The sequence below is a fragment of the Odocoileus virginianus genome, chromosome 14 (assembly GCF_023699985.2).
Source record: "Odocoileus virginianus isolate 20LAN1187 ecotype Illinois chromosome 14, Ovbor_1.2, whole genome shotgun sequence".
NCBI classification, from domain to species: Eukaryota; Metazoa; Chordata; class Mammalia; order Artiodactyla; family Cervidae; genus Odocoileus; species Odocoileus virginianus.
This window is the reverse complement of record NC_069687.1, coordinates 14,686,192-14,702,583: the sequence shown is the minus strand read 5'-3', so window position 1 is coordinate 14,702,583 and position 16,392 is coordinate 14,686,192. Positions and strand designations below refer to the sequence as shown.

The 16,392-nt window shown below is 41.0% G+C and overlaps 1 protein-coding gene across 1 annotated transcript in view; it reads left to right on the top strand.

The window, feature by feature from the left end:
• Positions 1–16,392, top strand: part of MYO10 (myosin X) — a 252,256-nt gene that overhangs the window by 150,383 nt on the left and 85,481 nt on the right. Inside the window, exons 10-19 of the mRNA XM_020887818.2 lie at positions 2,801–2,930; positions 4,395–4,513; positions 6,155–6,301; positions 6,454–6,554; positions 6,666–6,732; positions 7,252–7,344; positions 7,762–7,830; positions 8,728–8,810; positions 11,396–11,504; positions 14,045–14,125. Of these exons, the coding sequence (XP_020743477.2) occupies positions 2,801–2,930; positions 4,395–4,513; positions 6,155–6,301; positions 6,454–6,554; positions 6,666–6,732; positions 7,252–7,344; positions 7,762–7,830; positions 8,728–8,810; positions 11,396–11,504; positions 14,045–14,125 (999 nt within the window). The remainder of the gene's footprint in view (positions 1–2,800; positions 2,931–4,394; positions 4,514–6,154; positions 6,302–6,453; positions 6,555–6,665; positions 6,733–7,251; positions 7,345–7,761; positions 7,831–8,727; positions 8,811–11,395; positions 11,505–14,044; positions 14,126–16,392) is intronic.

The following is a 16,392-nucleotide window of genomic DNA, read 5'->3' as shown; positions in this document are numbered from 1 at the left end:
GGCATCAATTTTTGTCTGTACCCATAAAATTATAGTCTTCTCTCTTGCTCTGTTAAATAATTCATGATCTTTTTATTTTTTGAGTCACTTTTATTAAGTTATAATGTACATATAATAAAATGCCCTCATATAAAGCATATAAAGTGAATTTTGAATTGACGCACTCGTGTACCCACAACCACGATCAAACCGAAGGACAGTTCTACACTCTAAAGAGTTCTCGTACCCCTTCCTAGACAATTCCAGACTCCCTAGCCCTAGGACATGTAGAAAAATGTGTCTTTTCTAGAGTTTCCTAAAAATGAAATCATATAAAATCTCTTCTCCTCTGTCTGGCTTATTTCACTCATCCAAACTGCACATAACAGAATTGTTTCTTCTTACACTGAATAGTATTCCATTGAGTAGACAGCAATTTATTTATCCATTCACCCAATAGACTCAGTTATTACAGTAAAAACATGTCAACAATATTAAAAGATGTGAATATAATGTCCATTAGCCTGCCAGCAGTAACATTGCAACTATTTTCAATTTTGTGGATTTTCTTCCCAGCGTGATTTTTTTTTTTAAAATTTAGTTGCACAAATATAATCTAGTACTTTTTGCATAAAGCTATCATAAATATAATCATGCTTCTATGTAATGTTGATAATTTCCTTTAAAAACTATACACTGTTCTGTAACAAGTTTACTTACTATAATTGACTTGACTTGTAGGAGAGATGGAACTTTTTTTCCTCTGGAAGTGTTGTTAAAATAATGCTGTAGTGAATATTTTACAAAGCTTTCTTTCCTGTTGAGATTTTCTTTGAAACAAATCTTCAGCGTTGGAACTTCGTAGTGGTACAGTGAATAAGATTCAGCACTCCCAATGCAGCGGGGCATGGGTTTGATCCCTGCTCAGGGAACTAGGATCCTGCATGCCACATTTGGTAGCTAAAAATAAAAAAATTCCAGCACTGAAATTAAGGGTGATTACATAGGCGACTGACTTTCTAAGGACGTAAAAAGAAAAAAAAGCATACAACCGAATGGAGAGTAAGTTCCTAGACTTTGTGTTTGTCAGGCCTGACTTTGAATCTTGGTTTTATAACCCTGAGAAACTTGTGTGACTTCTCTGAACATTTTAAGATTATGTACATAGGTGGTCCAGCCCAACACTAATCCATAATCTTGTTTTCCAAAAAGATTATTCTGACTTATACTACCAGTGAGTGACCACTGCATAAATACCCACCTTTCACCCATTTTATCATTCAGAAAAGTTTTTGTTAATTTAATAGAAGTTATCTCATTTTCTTCAGTATTCGCGTGTTGAATTTCTAGGAAGGAAAACATTTCTCTGTGGATTTGCGTTTCCTGTTAGAAAAGGTGCCTATTTTATTTTACTGCGTCATGTGTCTCTTAATATAGCTGTTGGTTCCTTGCCTTATGCAGTTTTTTCTTTTAATTTTGTTTTCCTCTTTATTTTCTTGCCTTTTGTTTCTGGCTTTGTGTGTTGTTTTTTTTTTTCTCGTAAAGAAATTACTTCTCATATTTTAAAATCTCCAGGCGTTTCCTCTTGTAGCTTCTGTGGCTCCACAGCGCTGCGTGGCTTCCTTCTTCCCGTTCCAGTGGTCAATGTAGTGATCATGGGGCTGGGTTCTCTTTGTAGGCTATTTTCATCAATACTGCCAGCAGTTCCGTCCTCTGTTCTGCACGTGTGCGTGCGTGCGTGCATCCGTGTGCGCATGTGTAGAGTAGGAGTGGGAGAGGGTAGCTGGCTCTTTTCCTGATGAGAACATGGCTCCTAAATCGTAAGGGATAATGAGCAAATCTTTGCTCTGATTCAGAAGATGCCTGGCTTCAGTTTAGAAACTTTCTGGGGAACAAAGCCCCTGTTGGTGCTTGTTCTTTTTTATTTTTTTCTAATCAGCATTGTGTTAACTTCTATTTAGTATCCAGAGGCAAGAATAAGACCTTAAAAATCCTTTGGAGAAATGGAAAATAACAGTGCGATGACTGTCAGGGAAGACAAATCTAGATCCATTGTTTTTCCATCAGCATCTTTACACAAGGAGCAGAAGGCTCTTCTATCCGTAGAACCCCTGATAGGGAATTTCTTTCTACCTATCAGGGTCCCTGCTACTTTTAACCATTAAGACAAGTCCCCAAATTTATACTGAAGGAGTCTCATGAAGTATCCCCCACCCCCGACATTTTCTTTTCTTTTTTAAAAAATTAATTAATTTTAATTGGAAGATAATTACTTACAATATTGTGATAGTTTTTGCCATACATTGACATGAATCAGCCACGGGTGCAGTTGTGTTCCCCCAAATCTGAACCCCCCTCCCATCTTCCCTCCCCTCCCCTTCCCCCCTATTTTTTATGTGTAAGAAAATACAAAATGTTCCACTACATTTTGATACACATAGAAAAAAGTATTTCTTTGTCACTATGACTCTGGAGTAGTTCTTTTCTGGCATAAATAGGAGTCTTGTGTGTAAAGCAGATATTTATTTTTATCTTGTCGATTGGGTTCTCTTAAATATTCTACAATTCTTTCTTAATGTCTTGCTTTTCTTTTATGTGTACCTATTTAAAGTCTTTGTCATATAAAATGGGTTGACCAAAAAATGTGTTCGTTTTTTTCCCTGCAACATCTAATGGAAAATCCCCAACGAAATTTTTGGCCAAACCAATATTTCTTGCTTTCTTGCCTTTAGAATAGTACTTAGTACCTTTACTGAGTAGTGACCATTTTCATTTTCTTTAGTGTGAAAAAAGATGAAAAACTAACCTTGTTTCCTTACAGATGGCAATGGAGGTCATGCAGTTTAGCAAGGAAGAAGTTCGGGAAGTGTTGAGGTTGCTTGCTGGTATATTGCATCTTGGGAACATAGAATTTATCACTGCTGGTGGGGCGCAAGTTTCCTTCAAAACGGGTAAGGTTGCTTCTCCCTCCTTTACTTCCTTGGCTTTTGCCTCATAAGAAATGTAGATCTAAAATATTTCCTGTCTGGCCTTTGAAAAAATACATTTTGAGCCCTAGAATATGAGCTACAGAAGTTTGATGTGAAAGGTCAGTTAATAAAGGGTCAAAGCATCAAACAAGTGATTACTGCATGGAATGGTGGCTGTGTTCTCATTTTCTACTAAGAAAGAAGGAAAGTGGGCCCAATAAAAGGAAATAGGGGCAACAAGAATTTGATGTAGGAAGAATGTCATGAGTCGGATGTAGTGTTGTAGTTAATTCCTGGCTACTGAGGGCTGCCATAGTGGAATGGTTAAGACTGTTAGTTTTCAAGCCGGGATGACTGGTTCGTAGTCCGGCTCTGCCACAAGCTGTTTCCTTGGGTTGCCTATCCCTTCAACACTCGTGACTTCTCACTGTAAAGTGCACAGTGGAGATGTCTTAAGACTAAGTGAGTTAACATACGTGTAACCGTGTCAGTTGTCATTTTCCTGGAGTGATTTATTCTTTAAACTTTTCTGATGGATGCGGTGGATGAGGGCATGGAGGCTGGGAACTGGATGAGTGTAAGTTCAAAGTGGCCCACAAGTAACCCAGGGCTACAGGCCTGTAGTTCTTGTTCCCGTGGATCATTCCTGTTGATGTTTACTGCTTTAGAAATGAAAACAGAGTCAGTTAAAACTGGAGTGGGTAGCCATTCCCTTCTCCAGGGGGTCTTACTGACCCAGGGATCAAACCCAGGTCTCGGGCATTGCAGGCAGATTCTTTACCATCTGAGTCACCAGGAAAGCCCTTTAGAAATAATAGTGGAGACAGTTAAAAAAAATAGCAAGAAATTCACTTTAAAATAACCGTAACCAACCCCTTGCATGTAGTAAAATAAGTAGCAGTTTATTTGAAAGACCATCTTCCAAAACAAAAGAGAACAAGTCAATAATGACTGACATTGTCTAATGATTTTGTAAATGTTTAAAATATCTGGTGTGATGAAGGACAGCTGGCTTCTATTTCTGCCCTAAGCTTGTTGAGCTACTCATGTCATGTAGCCTCTAGAATATTCTTCTGTATACTTGTGAGGTAATGAAAGTGAAAAAGCAAATAACAGAGTTTATCACTAAAAAAAAAAAAAGCTAGTCTTATTGAAATAGTCATGGACCTTGCAAACCTCTGACAGGGTCTTGGGGAACCTGCCGTGGGAGCCTCTGGACCATACTTGTTCCAAGTACCAGGTTGTTTGCTGTAAATCTAAGACTCATTAAGGGAGTGGATAACCTGCCAGTAGAACATGCGTCTTCTAGGTCCTGCCCGAGGGCCTTAGGAATATTCTCTGCTTAACTGTGTCGTGTGTGGCAGTGGCTTTGCACCCACTTGGGATCCCATGGGCTTTTCCTTCTTGGGGTTGTGCATCCACTTTCTCCTTGTCCTTCTTCTCCAGCCTTGGGCAGGTCTGCAGAGTTACTTGGGCTGGACCCAGCACAGCTCACGGACGCCTTGACCCAGAGGTCCATGTTCCTCCGGGGGGAGGAGATCCTTACGCCTCTCAATGTTCAGCAGGTATGTGTCTGACCCTCAAAGCAACTTCTAAAGATGCCCCTGGGTCTGCAGATCCACGGCTTTGATTTGAATAAGGAACTGCAGTGATCCATTCAAATGCTTTTGGCTCAGGGTCAAAAATAAGACATCCACGTTGAGGGGATAGGCACAGTGGTTCAGTGGTCATCTTAGAGACAGCATAGCAGAATCTTTAGGAGGAATGGGACTGGGGGAGATTTCCTGAGTCTGAGTCCTGAGTCTTCAGCTTATTATATTCTGTTCTTGGGGAATTTATTCACTGTGCCTTAGTTTCCTCTTCTGTAAGACAAGGACGAAAAGTAAAGTGTTAGTCGCTTAGTTCTGTCCGACTCCTTGTGAACCTATGGACTGTAGTCCACCAGGCTCCTCTGTGCATGGAATTCTCCAGGCAAGAATAGTAGAGTGGGTGGCCATTCCCTTCTCCAGAGGATCTCGCTACCCAGAGATCGAATCTGGGTGTCCCAAATTGCGGGCAGATTCTTTACCTTTTGAGCCACCAGAGAAGACTCAAGACAAGGATTTGAAAGTAGTACTCATTCAGTCATGCCCGACTCTCTGTGACCCCAAAGACTGGGTCCCGCCAGGCTCCTCTGTCCATGGAATTCTCTAGACAGGTGTACTGGGATGGGTTGCCATGTACAAGGACAATAGTAAAAAATATATAAATACTAAAAACTTAGTGGCATTGCCGACTCAGTGGACATGAGTTTGAGCAAGCTTCAGGAGTTGGTCATGGACAGGGAAGCCTGGCATGCTGCAGTCCATGTGATCACAGAGATTTGGACAGAACTGAGCTACTGAACTGGAGACTTAGTGACTCGTGCAGAGTAAGAGTTAAATAACCAGCTGTAATAATTATTACTACTAACTGGTGTTAGTTTTTATTATTATTATTAATGAGAGCAAAGCAACAGTATGTTGTATGATTTATTTTTGTCTCTGCAACTGCCTTGAGCCCGTTACATGCACTAGCCCATCTAATAGCTGTTTTCTTGATTGGATAAGTAAAAATGCTAACCATACCATGGAGAAAACTTGTATGCACACAAAGTAAAATATGAGAAGATGATAATGAGGGAAGTCAAGTCTTAATTAGCATTGTGTTGTTGTTGTTATTTAGTCACTAAGTCATTTCTGACTCTCCTGCAACTCCATGGACTGTAGTCCACCAGGCTCTTCTGTCCATAGGATTCTCCAGGCAAGAGCATTGGAGTGGGCTGCCATTTCCTTCTCCAGGGGATCTTCCCAGCCCAGGGGTCGAACCCGAGTCTCCTGCACTGGCAGGCAGACTGTTTACCACTGAGCCACCTGGAAAGTCCACTTAGTGGCATAAACCTGATCAAATTTGGAGCTGTATATTTTGGTCCGTATTCATTCTTATAACTCAATCCTTAAAGCTGAATTTGAAAGCCTGATGCTTCAAGGTGACCCTTGCTGCAAATAAGCAAGCTTCAGGTTTCCGTTTCTTTAGACAGCTGTTTTCCTGGATGGTATTGGTTCACTTGACACGGGCTGCATAGATGTGGAGTGAGTGTGGCTCCCAAGTGCAGCACAGATGGATGTGCCCATCTGGGTTCCCTGCAGTCATTAGGGAAACTGCGTCTCTGTCTCGTCTCCCCTCAGGCAGCAGACAGCAGGGACTCCTTGGCCATGGCACTTTACGCACGCTGCTTCGAGTGGGTGATCAAGAAGATCAACAGCAGGATCAAAGGCAAAGATGACTTCAAGTCTATTGGCATCTTGGACATCTTTGGATTTGAAAACTTTGAGGTGTGCTTCCAACGAGTGGGATCCTCCTAAGCAGATCTTGTGAAACAAACAATGATATGTTTTCCCTGCAGATTTTTTATTGGCCTTTTCTTTACCTTTTTATGTAAGAGCGAGAGCGCTAAAGACTCTTGTTGGATTGTTTCCCCCCTTAGGTGAATCACTTTGAGCAGTTCAACATAAACTATGCAAACGAGAAACTTCAGGAATATTTCAACAAACATATCTTTTCTTTAGAACAACTGGAATATAGTAGGTAAGCACTCATTGAATTGCATTTCAAAATGTTTAAGAAAATGAGTCCCTACGTTGGATAGTTTTGAAGCAATATTTTACTACAACCTGGACCTTTTTAATCTTTGTACAGAGAAGGCTTAGTGTGGGAAGATATTGACTGGATTGACAATGGAGAATGCCTGGACTTGATTGAGAAGGTAACACACTGTTGAAGAATTGTTACAGTCCCAAGGGTGTCCAGCTGGGCTGATTCATATTTACGGGAACAAAAGAGCTTGTACGAACACGCACATGAAAGATGTGAATGTTTAGAACACAATGGACCATTTGGAAGCATACATGTAACTGTGCAAGGTTGAATTTTAGGACTTGGCTGCTTCACGCCCATTGTCTCTTTGAAGTCAATATTTTAAGAATCAACAGTGAGCAGATTGGCTTCCCAGAGACTTTAAGTCAGCATCAAAAACTTTGCCATCCCAGTAGTGGATTGGCCAGTTGTAAACGTTTTGGTCACCAGATTACAGGAGGTTCAGGGTTTGCAGTATGGAATGCGTTTGGAGTTCTTTATAGCGTGTCATTCTGAATTTTTCGATCTGAGAAACTACGCACTTTTTACCACTTGATAGAGAGTAGAGAGGAAAGGATCTGTAAAAATACATAGAGGAAAAAATTCAGTGTTTAATTCATATTTGACCTGTTCTTCCCCCCTCTTCTAGAAACTTGGTCTCCTAGCCCTTATCAATGAAGAAAGCCATTTTCCTCAAGCCACTGATAGCACCTTACTGGAGAAGTTGCACAGTCAGCATGCTGTATGTCCACACCTGCCAACTCCTCACTGTGTCTGGGTAGCTCATCTGCGGATTAAGACGGCATAGGACAGGTTTCAGGGCTATTGGCCCCATGGTGCCTCTCACGTTGAATTTTTTTTGTTTTCTCAAATGGAAGCTTTGCTCCACTAGAACTAAATAGAAATAAGCCAAAGGCATAGATCTGAGGCTACTTGTCAGAATATGCCCATGTTTACTTTGAGTATAAGATTTAACCTTTTTAACCTACTGTAATGACACAGACCAGAGTTGCATGATTTTGATGAAGTGCATCACATGATGTGTCCTAAAGCGCTTATATGTCGTGGATTTTGAAATTGTTTTCACTGGCAGTTGTAGTTACACTGTCAGGAAATCAGTGAGTGAAATTAGGCATTTACTTTTTTTTTTTTTTTTTAGAATAACCACTTTTACGTGAAGCCCAGAGTTGCAGTCAACAATTTTGGAGTGAAACACTATGCTGGAGAGGTAACTCCTTCTTGAATTTATATGATTGAAGCGTAATTGATTTACAGTGTTGTGTTAATTTCTTTTGTACAGTGACGTGATGCAGTTGCACACACACATATACATATGTATATATTCTTTTTTCATTATGGTTTGTCCCAGGATTTTGAATGTAGTTCCACGTGCTATACAGTGGGACCCTGTTTATCCATTCAGTATATAACCGTTTTCCTCTGCTAATCCCAGACTTCCCTACCCCTCTCCCCCTTGGCACCCACAGGTCTGTTCTCTGTGTCTGTGAGTCTGTTTCTATTTCTTAGATAAGTTCATTTGTGTCATGTTTTGATTCCACATAGAAGTGAGGTCATGATATTTGTCTTTCTGATTCACTTAGTATGGGAATCTCTGGGTCCATCCACGTTGCCGCAAATGGCGTTTTGCTCTTTCTGTGACTGAGTAGTGTTCCGCTGTCTATATGTGTACAGCATCTTTATCCATTCATCTGTCGCTGGGCATTTAGGTTGTTCCCGTGTCTTGACTGTTGTAAATAGTGCTGCTACGAACATAGGGGCGCCTGTGTCTTTTTGAATTAGAGTTTTGTCTGGATATATGCTCAGGAGTGGGATTACTTGACCATATGGCAACTCTGTTTTTCATCTTTTTGAGGAACCTCCACACTGTTTTCTATACTGGCTGAACCAATCCTACCAACACTGTAGGAGGGTTCCCTTTTCCCCACACCCTTAGACAGGTAACTTCTTAATCAAGACCCCTGCTGATATTTGCCCATTTGGTATTTAGAGAATAGTAATTTCAGAAGCCGATATTGAATGACAGGTCCAGCTCTTAAAGGGGATGCTTATGACTTGAAATGATTCTTTTGATCAGTTCTTCTTTTTCTTGTTTGTTGCAAACCAGGTTCAGTATGACGTGCGGGGCATCTTGGAGAAGAACAGGGATACCTTCAGGGATGATCTTCTCAACCTTCTGAGAGAAAGCCGGTGCGTCGATCTCGTCCCTGCGATGTCAGATTGATGTTTGTGCAGATGTTTTTAATTCACAAACATAAAAAAAATTAATATGGGGACAACTTGATGTAGTGTGTTCCTTCCTGGGCAATATTTGATCAATAAAGTGACCTGAGAGATATATAAATGGCCCTGGTGGTAGTGACTACCATTTAATGAGGTGGCATTGGAACAGCAAACCCCTAAGTTAGATACTTTTATTCATCCTGTTATGCTACTGAGGAGATTAAGTGTGGCGTGGTTACGTGACTCGCCCAGGATTCTTCAACTAGATTTGATCTGTTTTGCTTGGTTCAAGAATATAAGATTTTAACCAGCAAGACCTAGTTTCTTCACAGCAAGCTTAGAGCTATGCATTAAATTGATGTCAGCCTCGGGTCTTGTAGGACCTTATGTCTCTAGTTAGTGTAAGAGTTATCAAGAGAAATAAACAAGTATTCAGCTAAAATTACCCATTCATTTATTCATTCATGAATTATAAATTCACACCATTAAATCAGTAGTTAAGAAAAATATGCTGAAAAGTTTTGATGATGAATTCATTTGAACATATTAAACCAAGAGGCTTCCTGCTTTTAGGAGGCTTTGTGAGAGAGAAAGAGGGGAAAACAGCCCTTAAAGTCATCAATATGTGTCTTAGATACAGTGTGAATCTCTGACACAAATTTTCAATATCTGAGGAAGGAAAGTAGCACCATCATTAAAAAGCTGTAATACTTTTAGAAATGAAATTCCCAGGTGGCCACCCTGTCGCTTACATAGCTGTGAACTGGGGTGAAGAGAACACATCTTAAGTGTCAGCTTAGAAGCCCAGGGGGGAAGTGGTTGGTCTTTCAATTTGCCTTAACCCTCCTCTGTGAAGATTCCCTAATTACAACCTTGTCGACTATTTTTATTTTTAGGTGTGTTCTCAGACCTGTAAAAATGGCAATGTTTGAACCATAGCAGATTACCTCTCTCTCAAAGCAGATTTAAATCGATCCATTTAAGTAAAAGTGGGGTCTTGAGGTTAAATGGAACATTTGGTTATGAGAAGGGCCGAGGCCTAGAGGCCAGCAAGACGGCCTTCCACTGGTTGCCGCTATCATAATGTTAAGTGGAATTGGAGGCAAGAGCATTGTTTCAGCCCAGGTTTCTCTCTGCTGATGGAGGGGCTTGGTGTCTTTGCCTCTCTGCTCTCTTTTGCCTTTGGCCTCTGTGACATTTTGCAGTCCATCTCTTCAGTCACGTCCAACTCTTTGCGACCCCATGGACTGTAGCCCACCAGGCTCCTCTGTCCATGAGATTTCCCAGGCAAGAATACTGAACTGGGTTGCTGTTTCTTCATCCAGTGGGACATTTTAATGGAACACAAAGGTTTTTTCCAAAGCGCTCAAAGTACAGAGAACTTGAAAGAGCGAGAATGAAGCATCACCCTAGGATAAAAGTGAGAAAGAGTTGAACAGAATGAGAAGTGATGAGGGAAGCACTGGCATTATCCCCTCGAGGGGTGTGAAAGCCAGACTGTTTCTCTCCTGGTTCTTAGCAAAGCCATTGCCCCCTACACCCCTGACCCCTGGTTTTTATAGCCCAGAACATCTTCCATTCAAGGAAGATCGAAAAGGTCCTGAGGATTTTCCCTAGTGGCGCAGTGGATAAGAATCCGCCTGCCAGTGCTCGAGACGCGGATTCCATCCCTGGTCTGGAAAGATTCCACCTGCCTTGGAGCAGTTGAGCCCTGCTCTAGAACCCTTGAGCCACAGCTACGGAAGCTTGCATGCTCTAGAGCCAACAAACCGCAACTACTGAGCTTGAGTGATGCAACCACTGAAGCCCACGTGCCCCAGAGTCTGTGGTCCACAAGAGGACGCACCACAGTGAGGAGCCCACACAGTAGAGAAAAGACCTCACGGCAACGAAGGCCTAGTGCAGCCAAAAAAAAAAATAGCTACTGAGAAGTCTTCTGTTAGTAGTGGTGATAGATTTTCTAGAGCTTTTTAATAATAATAACAGTGATCATCAACATTTAGGATGAGCCAGGCGTCATGCTCAACCTTTTGCCTCCATTTCCTCGTGTCATCCTTACCCCAGCTTCCTAGGATACATCCTAAAATAACTCCCATTTCCAGATGAGAAAACAGGCGTAGAGAGAGGCCAGCATCATGTCCAAGTCACACGACTAGGAAGAGGGGACAGCAGGACTGAACCCAAGTCGGCCTCACTCCAGCCTAGTGCCCTTCCACCTGCTAACTGGCTGCATCTTTGCCACGCTGAGTTGCACAAGATAAACGCTTGCCTTCCACTGGGCTGCAAAGCTCAACTCCAGAGTGGCTGGTCACCTGGGTTATTTTCACCCATCCTCTTCTCCCCGGCAAGACTCCAGTGCTCCGAAGCATCCACATCTGCTTTCAGTGCCTAAAGCTCTTGGGCGGTGGTGGGTGTGAAATCTTGGAATGCTTTCTTAGCTCTTGCAGGCCTTGGTGTGTTATTTTCAGGACCATGCATTATAATTACAGTGATTGAGCACCTAATAATTGGGTGTGCACCCCTCATGGCCCTCCTGCTCTCTGCTCACACAGATTCGACTTCATCTACGACCTCTTCGAACACGTTTCCAGCCGCAATAACCAGGATACCTTGAAATGCGGAAGCAAACACCGGCGGCCCACAGTCAGCTCACAGTTCAAGGTTAGTCTCTGCTGCTGGCCTGCATGGAGCCATCTTTATTGTGACTTTAAGAACTGAAAATCAGAATGAGTATCTATGAGATCTCTGAAAGTGTTTACTTGTTTTCTATCATCCTTTTAAGGTTTATTTGTTTTCTATCATCCTTTTAAAACGGTATTTTTGGAAGAAAAATATATTTTTGTTCCCTGAGCCAGACCAAAAAAAAAAAGTTTCTTTTGTCTTATTAAAGATAAATAACTATTTAGTCTAAGTTTATGAAATAGTCATTCTTCTTAAGGACTGTTTGGTTATTTGGGATTGCTCTGATTTGTATTTAAAGGCTCAGATGCATATAAAGTATATTTCTTCCTGTGTCTGGATTTTTAAAAAATCTTCCTCAGTAGATTTACAGTATCATAACTAGGAAGAGTAACCAAGGGCATGGTTAAATAAAATCAGTGTCAGTTACCTTGTCCAGATGTCCAGAATTCAGGGACAATAAGGAACGTTCTTTTGGCATCATAAATATGTAAGCCTTTTAGAGAGTTTAGAGGCAGAGCATAAGAAGGCCATTTCTTTAACTGAATTGACCTGTTTTACCCCCAAATCCTTACATGAGGGGGAATGGAGGCACATCAGTCATCAGACCTTTATTAAATTTGCCCTCTAGGAGGCTCTCTTTCATGTAGCTACTCAGTTGGATGCCGTGGGGTTGGGGGGCTGCTGTGTGAGGTTTGTTTTTCAATGTGTTTGGGGATCAGTTCGACCCACAGTCCCATTGCTGACAGTCCTGGCAGGTGTGAGCCTGATAGGATGTAATTTAATAATAGCTTAATAATTACAGCTGCCATTTATTATATACTCTTATATAAAAGTTACAGTCATGGGGGCTAATCCCTTTATATATACTGTCTTGTTCACAGTATGTATTATTGTCCCCATTTTACAGATGAAAAGGCTGAGGTTTAGAGAAATGGAGGCTTGCTCAGTCCCTCTGAGGACTGAAGCTAGGATCTGAATGGAACTTGAGTCTATCTGGCTCTAAACCCTAGGCTCTTATTCTTCCAGTGGGGTCATTACATCATCTTTTTCTAAGTCAGTGTTGCCTGGAGTTGTCTTGGAAGACTTTGCAGATGTTGGGGACTTAAACTGGACTAGGAATCAGGCAATGGAAGAGAATGGGCAGAGCTTCTAGGTAAAGACAAAGGCAGGAGGCAGGGTCCCAAGTCAGGAAGGAGTCTTGTTTCCAGAGGACTGGACTCCTTGTGTGATGATAAATGGGTACAAGAGTTTGAGGGGCCATGAATTCCAGGACGTTTCGTCGTCTGTGAGAAATCCTAAGGCTTTCTGAGCACAGAAGTAACTAGTCAATGTAGCGGACAACCCAGCTTGTTCAACAGCAAAATTATAAGAAGAAAGAAACAGACAAATAGAGACTGAGGGAACACCAGCGGCTTAAAATAGACTGAAGAGACATATCAGCCAACTGCACTACATGGACCTAATTATTTGCATTCTGATTTCAAAGGATAAACCATTTAAACATTATGACATTTGAGACAGTTGAGTATTTAAAAATCAATCTTGAACGCGTACCTTTTCATCTTGATAGTGAGGAATTTGTGTTAATTCTTTTCAGGAATGATATTGTGGTTATCTCTGTATGTTTTAAAGTATTTAACCTTTGGTAATACATACTGAAGTATTAAAGGATGAAATAGCACAATGTCTGGGGTTTGCTTTTCTGCTAGAAGTGGATGTGGTGTGTACAGGGCAGGGATCAGATGAGATGAGATTAGCCAGGAGTGGAAGCTGATGACGGGCCCTCCTTACATGCTCTGTCTGCTTTGGTAAATGTTAAAAATTCTTCACAATTAAAAAAAAAATTTAAAAGACAGCAGTATTACAAGAGATTGATCTGCCTGGTGAAGAAAGATCGTGGTTCAAAGACCAGGGAGATACTTGTGGAAGCTGTCATTTCAATGAAAATAGTTAATTAGGAGGAATAACTCCAAAGGAGAGTTGCTACTTCTCAGGTTTTCCGTATAAACATTGAAATACCCCCAGAGTATTTTTTATTTATTTATTTATTTTTGCTGGTTAACAGAATAGTATTTTTTAATGGTACTATATCAAAGAAGTAATAAATGTTTGCATATGTGGAATAATTTCTATGATAATTATAATATTTCTATGATAATTTTATTAGAATGACATGATTAAACATCAAAGGGGCTTCCCTGGTGGCTGAGATGGTAAAGTATCTCCCTGCAATGCAGGAAACCCAGGTTTGATCCCTGGGTCAATAAGATCTCCTGGAGATAGGGACTGGCTTCCCCACTCCAGTGTATATCAAAGAAGGAACAAATGAGTTTTGCATATGTGAAATAGTTTCTATGACAACTGTAAAACTTTTATTAGAGTGACATGATTAAAAATAAAATCACTATTCCTCAGGTTTGTTTTCTTCTTCTTGTTTCTTATGAGTGCCTAGGGCGCTGAGAAGTTTAAAGACGTAAAAAGAGGCTAAATCAACATACACATGTTTTTCTTCCTCATAGGACTCCCTGCACTCGTTAATGGCAGCTCTCAGTGCCTCTAATCCTTTCTTTGTTCGCTGTATCAAGCCAAACATGCAGAAGGTAAGACTTACAACAGTTGTCCCCTGAGACTGTCTTATTTAAGGCCACTGCTTTCTGGCATGGCTGCTTGCTGATTTGGTTTCTCCAGAGTTCTTTCATTATAGATGGTTGGAAATGGATATGACATTATTTTAACATTCAGTGGGAAAAAATCCCTTTGTCTTTTGGACCTATTTGCTTTTGAATGATGCCATTACACTTTAGAGAAACCTAATTTAAAAGGAAACATTGCGAAACCTTCGCATTTTTTTCTTTAGCATTCGCTTTCAGATTCTTGGGCAAGCTCCAGGATGTGGTATATACCTTTTGGAAGAAATGATTGGTGTGTTTTTTGTTTCGGTAGATTTCTTTTTCATTTTTTTTTTCTTTTGCTTTATTGTTAAATATGACAAAGACTCTGTATTCTACATAGTAAATAATGGATTTCAGGGACTTTAGTTAGTTGTAACTAATTAGAGGACTCCTGTCATCAAAGTTTTAGTGTCTCGGCTCTCGGTTTTAGCTTTTAATGCCATGTCCTAATCAGAAACAGTGTGAGTTTTATACAGAGAATCTATCTGAAGAAAGAAAATTTGTTGCTGTTCGGTCCCTAAGGTGTGCCCGACTCTAGGACCCCAGGGACTGCAGCTCGCCAGGTTCCCCTGTCCTTCCTTGTCTCCGGAATTTGCTCAAATTCATGTCCACTGAGTCGGTGATGCTATCTAACCATCTCATCCTCTGCCACCCCCGTCTCTTTTTGTCTTCAATTAAGAAAATTTAGTGTTAGGTGAAAACAGCTGCTCTTTCTAAGGCTAAATGGGTAACTTGCCTTCAAGTGCTGTTAAAGAATTGACATGATCTTGATTTGGCAAACATCTGCTCTTAGTTAGCCCTGTGAAGAAAGGAAATCCCCCAAGAAAATAATAATGTCAAGGCCCCTCATGGGCAAGAACTGGATGCCATCCTCATAAGGACTCAGATAAGGAATCTGAGCTCGACTGTTTCCCACGAGACTTGCTTTATGCGCCGTAATGCTGCTGTCCGTAACTTTGCTGGTGCGGATCTTTTATCTTGTTTTCCAGTTATCTTGACTTAATACTACAGTGATTTCTCCCTTAGACTTTAAGGTGTTTTTTTTTAAGAACCACAATTCTGAATTCTGTCTTCTAGGAAGCCAAAACTCAACAAGGGGAGATTATAATCTGTTCGGTTTGTTACTCTGAGGTGTGATGGGGAGAATTTGTCATTTGTGTGGCCTAAAGTGACTGAGACTGTGGTTCTGTAGACCTGTGATGACTTATGGTCCGTCAGGTCTGGCAGTTGAAATAGTAGCTCATCTTTTCATTTTTCAAATTTTTAATAAAATGGTTTAGGTTATCACAAAATAACAGCAACTTAACAATACATAGGTGTTTTTTTTTGGACAGAATGTTGGAAGTTAATAGCTAAAACATAGCTGTGTTGCATGAAGGACCTTTTGTATAGCCCAGAATATTGCTGCTCAATATTCTGTAATAACCCAAATGGGAAAAGAATTTGAGAAAGAGTAGATACATGTCTAACTGACTCACTTTGCTGTGCATCTGAACCTAATGCAGCATTGTTAATCAACTATGCTCAACATAAAAGTCCCACCTAATCATGTCCCATGTCAGCTGATTTATATCCCCTTGCTGGGCTTTATAAAATAGCTTCCCTTGTGGCTCATTTGGTAAAGAATCTGCCTGCAATGCGGGAGACCTGGTTTCAATCCCTGGGTTGGGAACATCCCCTGGAGAAGGGAAAGGCTACCCACTCCAGTATTCTGGCCTAGACAGCTCCATGGTCTGTATAGTCCATGGGGTCACAAAGAGTCTGACATGACTGAGTGACTTTCACTTTGACACTTTCTAAAACCCTAATGGGCAGTAGCTACACGATGGATAGAAGGGCTTTGCATTTGGGTCTATACTCACAGGAGCTGTTAACCTCTGCCAGTGTTTCTTTCCTCTTTTTACAGCAAGGATAACAATAATGCCATAGTTTGGTTTTTTATATGTCTTTTAAAAAATAGTTGTTTGGCTGCTGTTTGTCTTAGTTGCAACTCACAGGGTATTCACTGAGGCATGCAGACTCTTAGCTACGGCACGTGTGCAGGGGTCCAGTTCCCCAACCAGGGACTGAACCCAGGCCCCCTGCTCTGGGAGCACAGAGTCTTACCCACTGGACCACCAGGGAAGTCCCAATAATACCATAATTTGAACATGCATCTTTTGGGAACTTTTTCTCTCTTCTTAGTGATGTAGTAA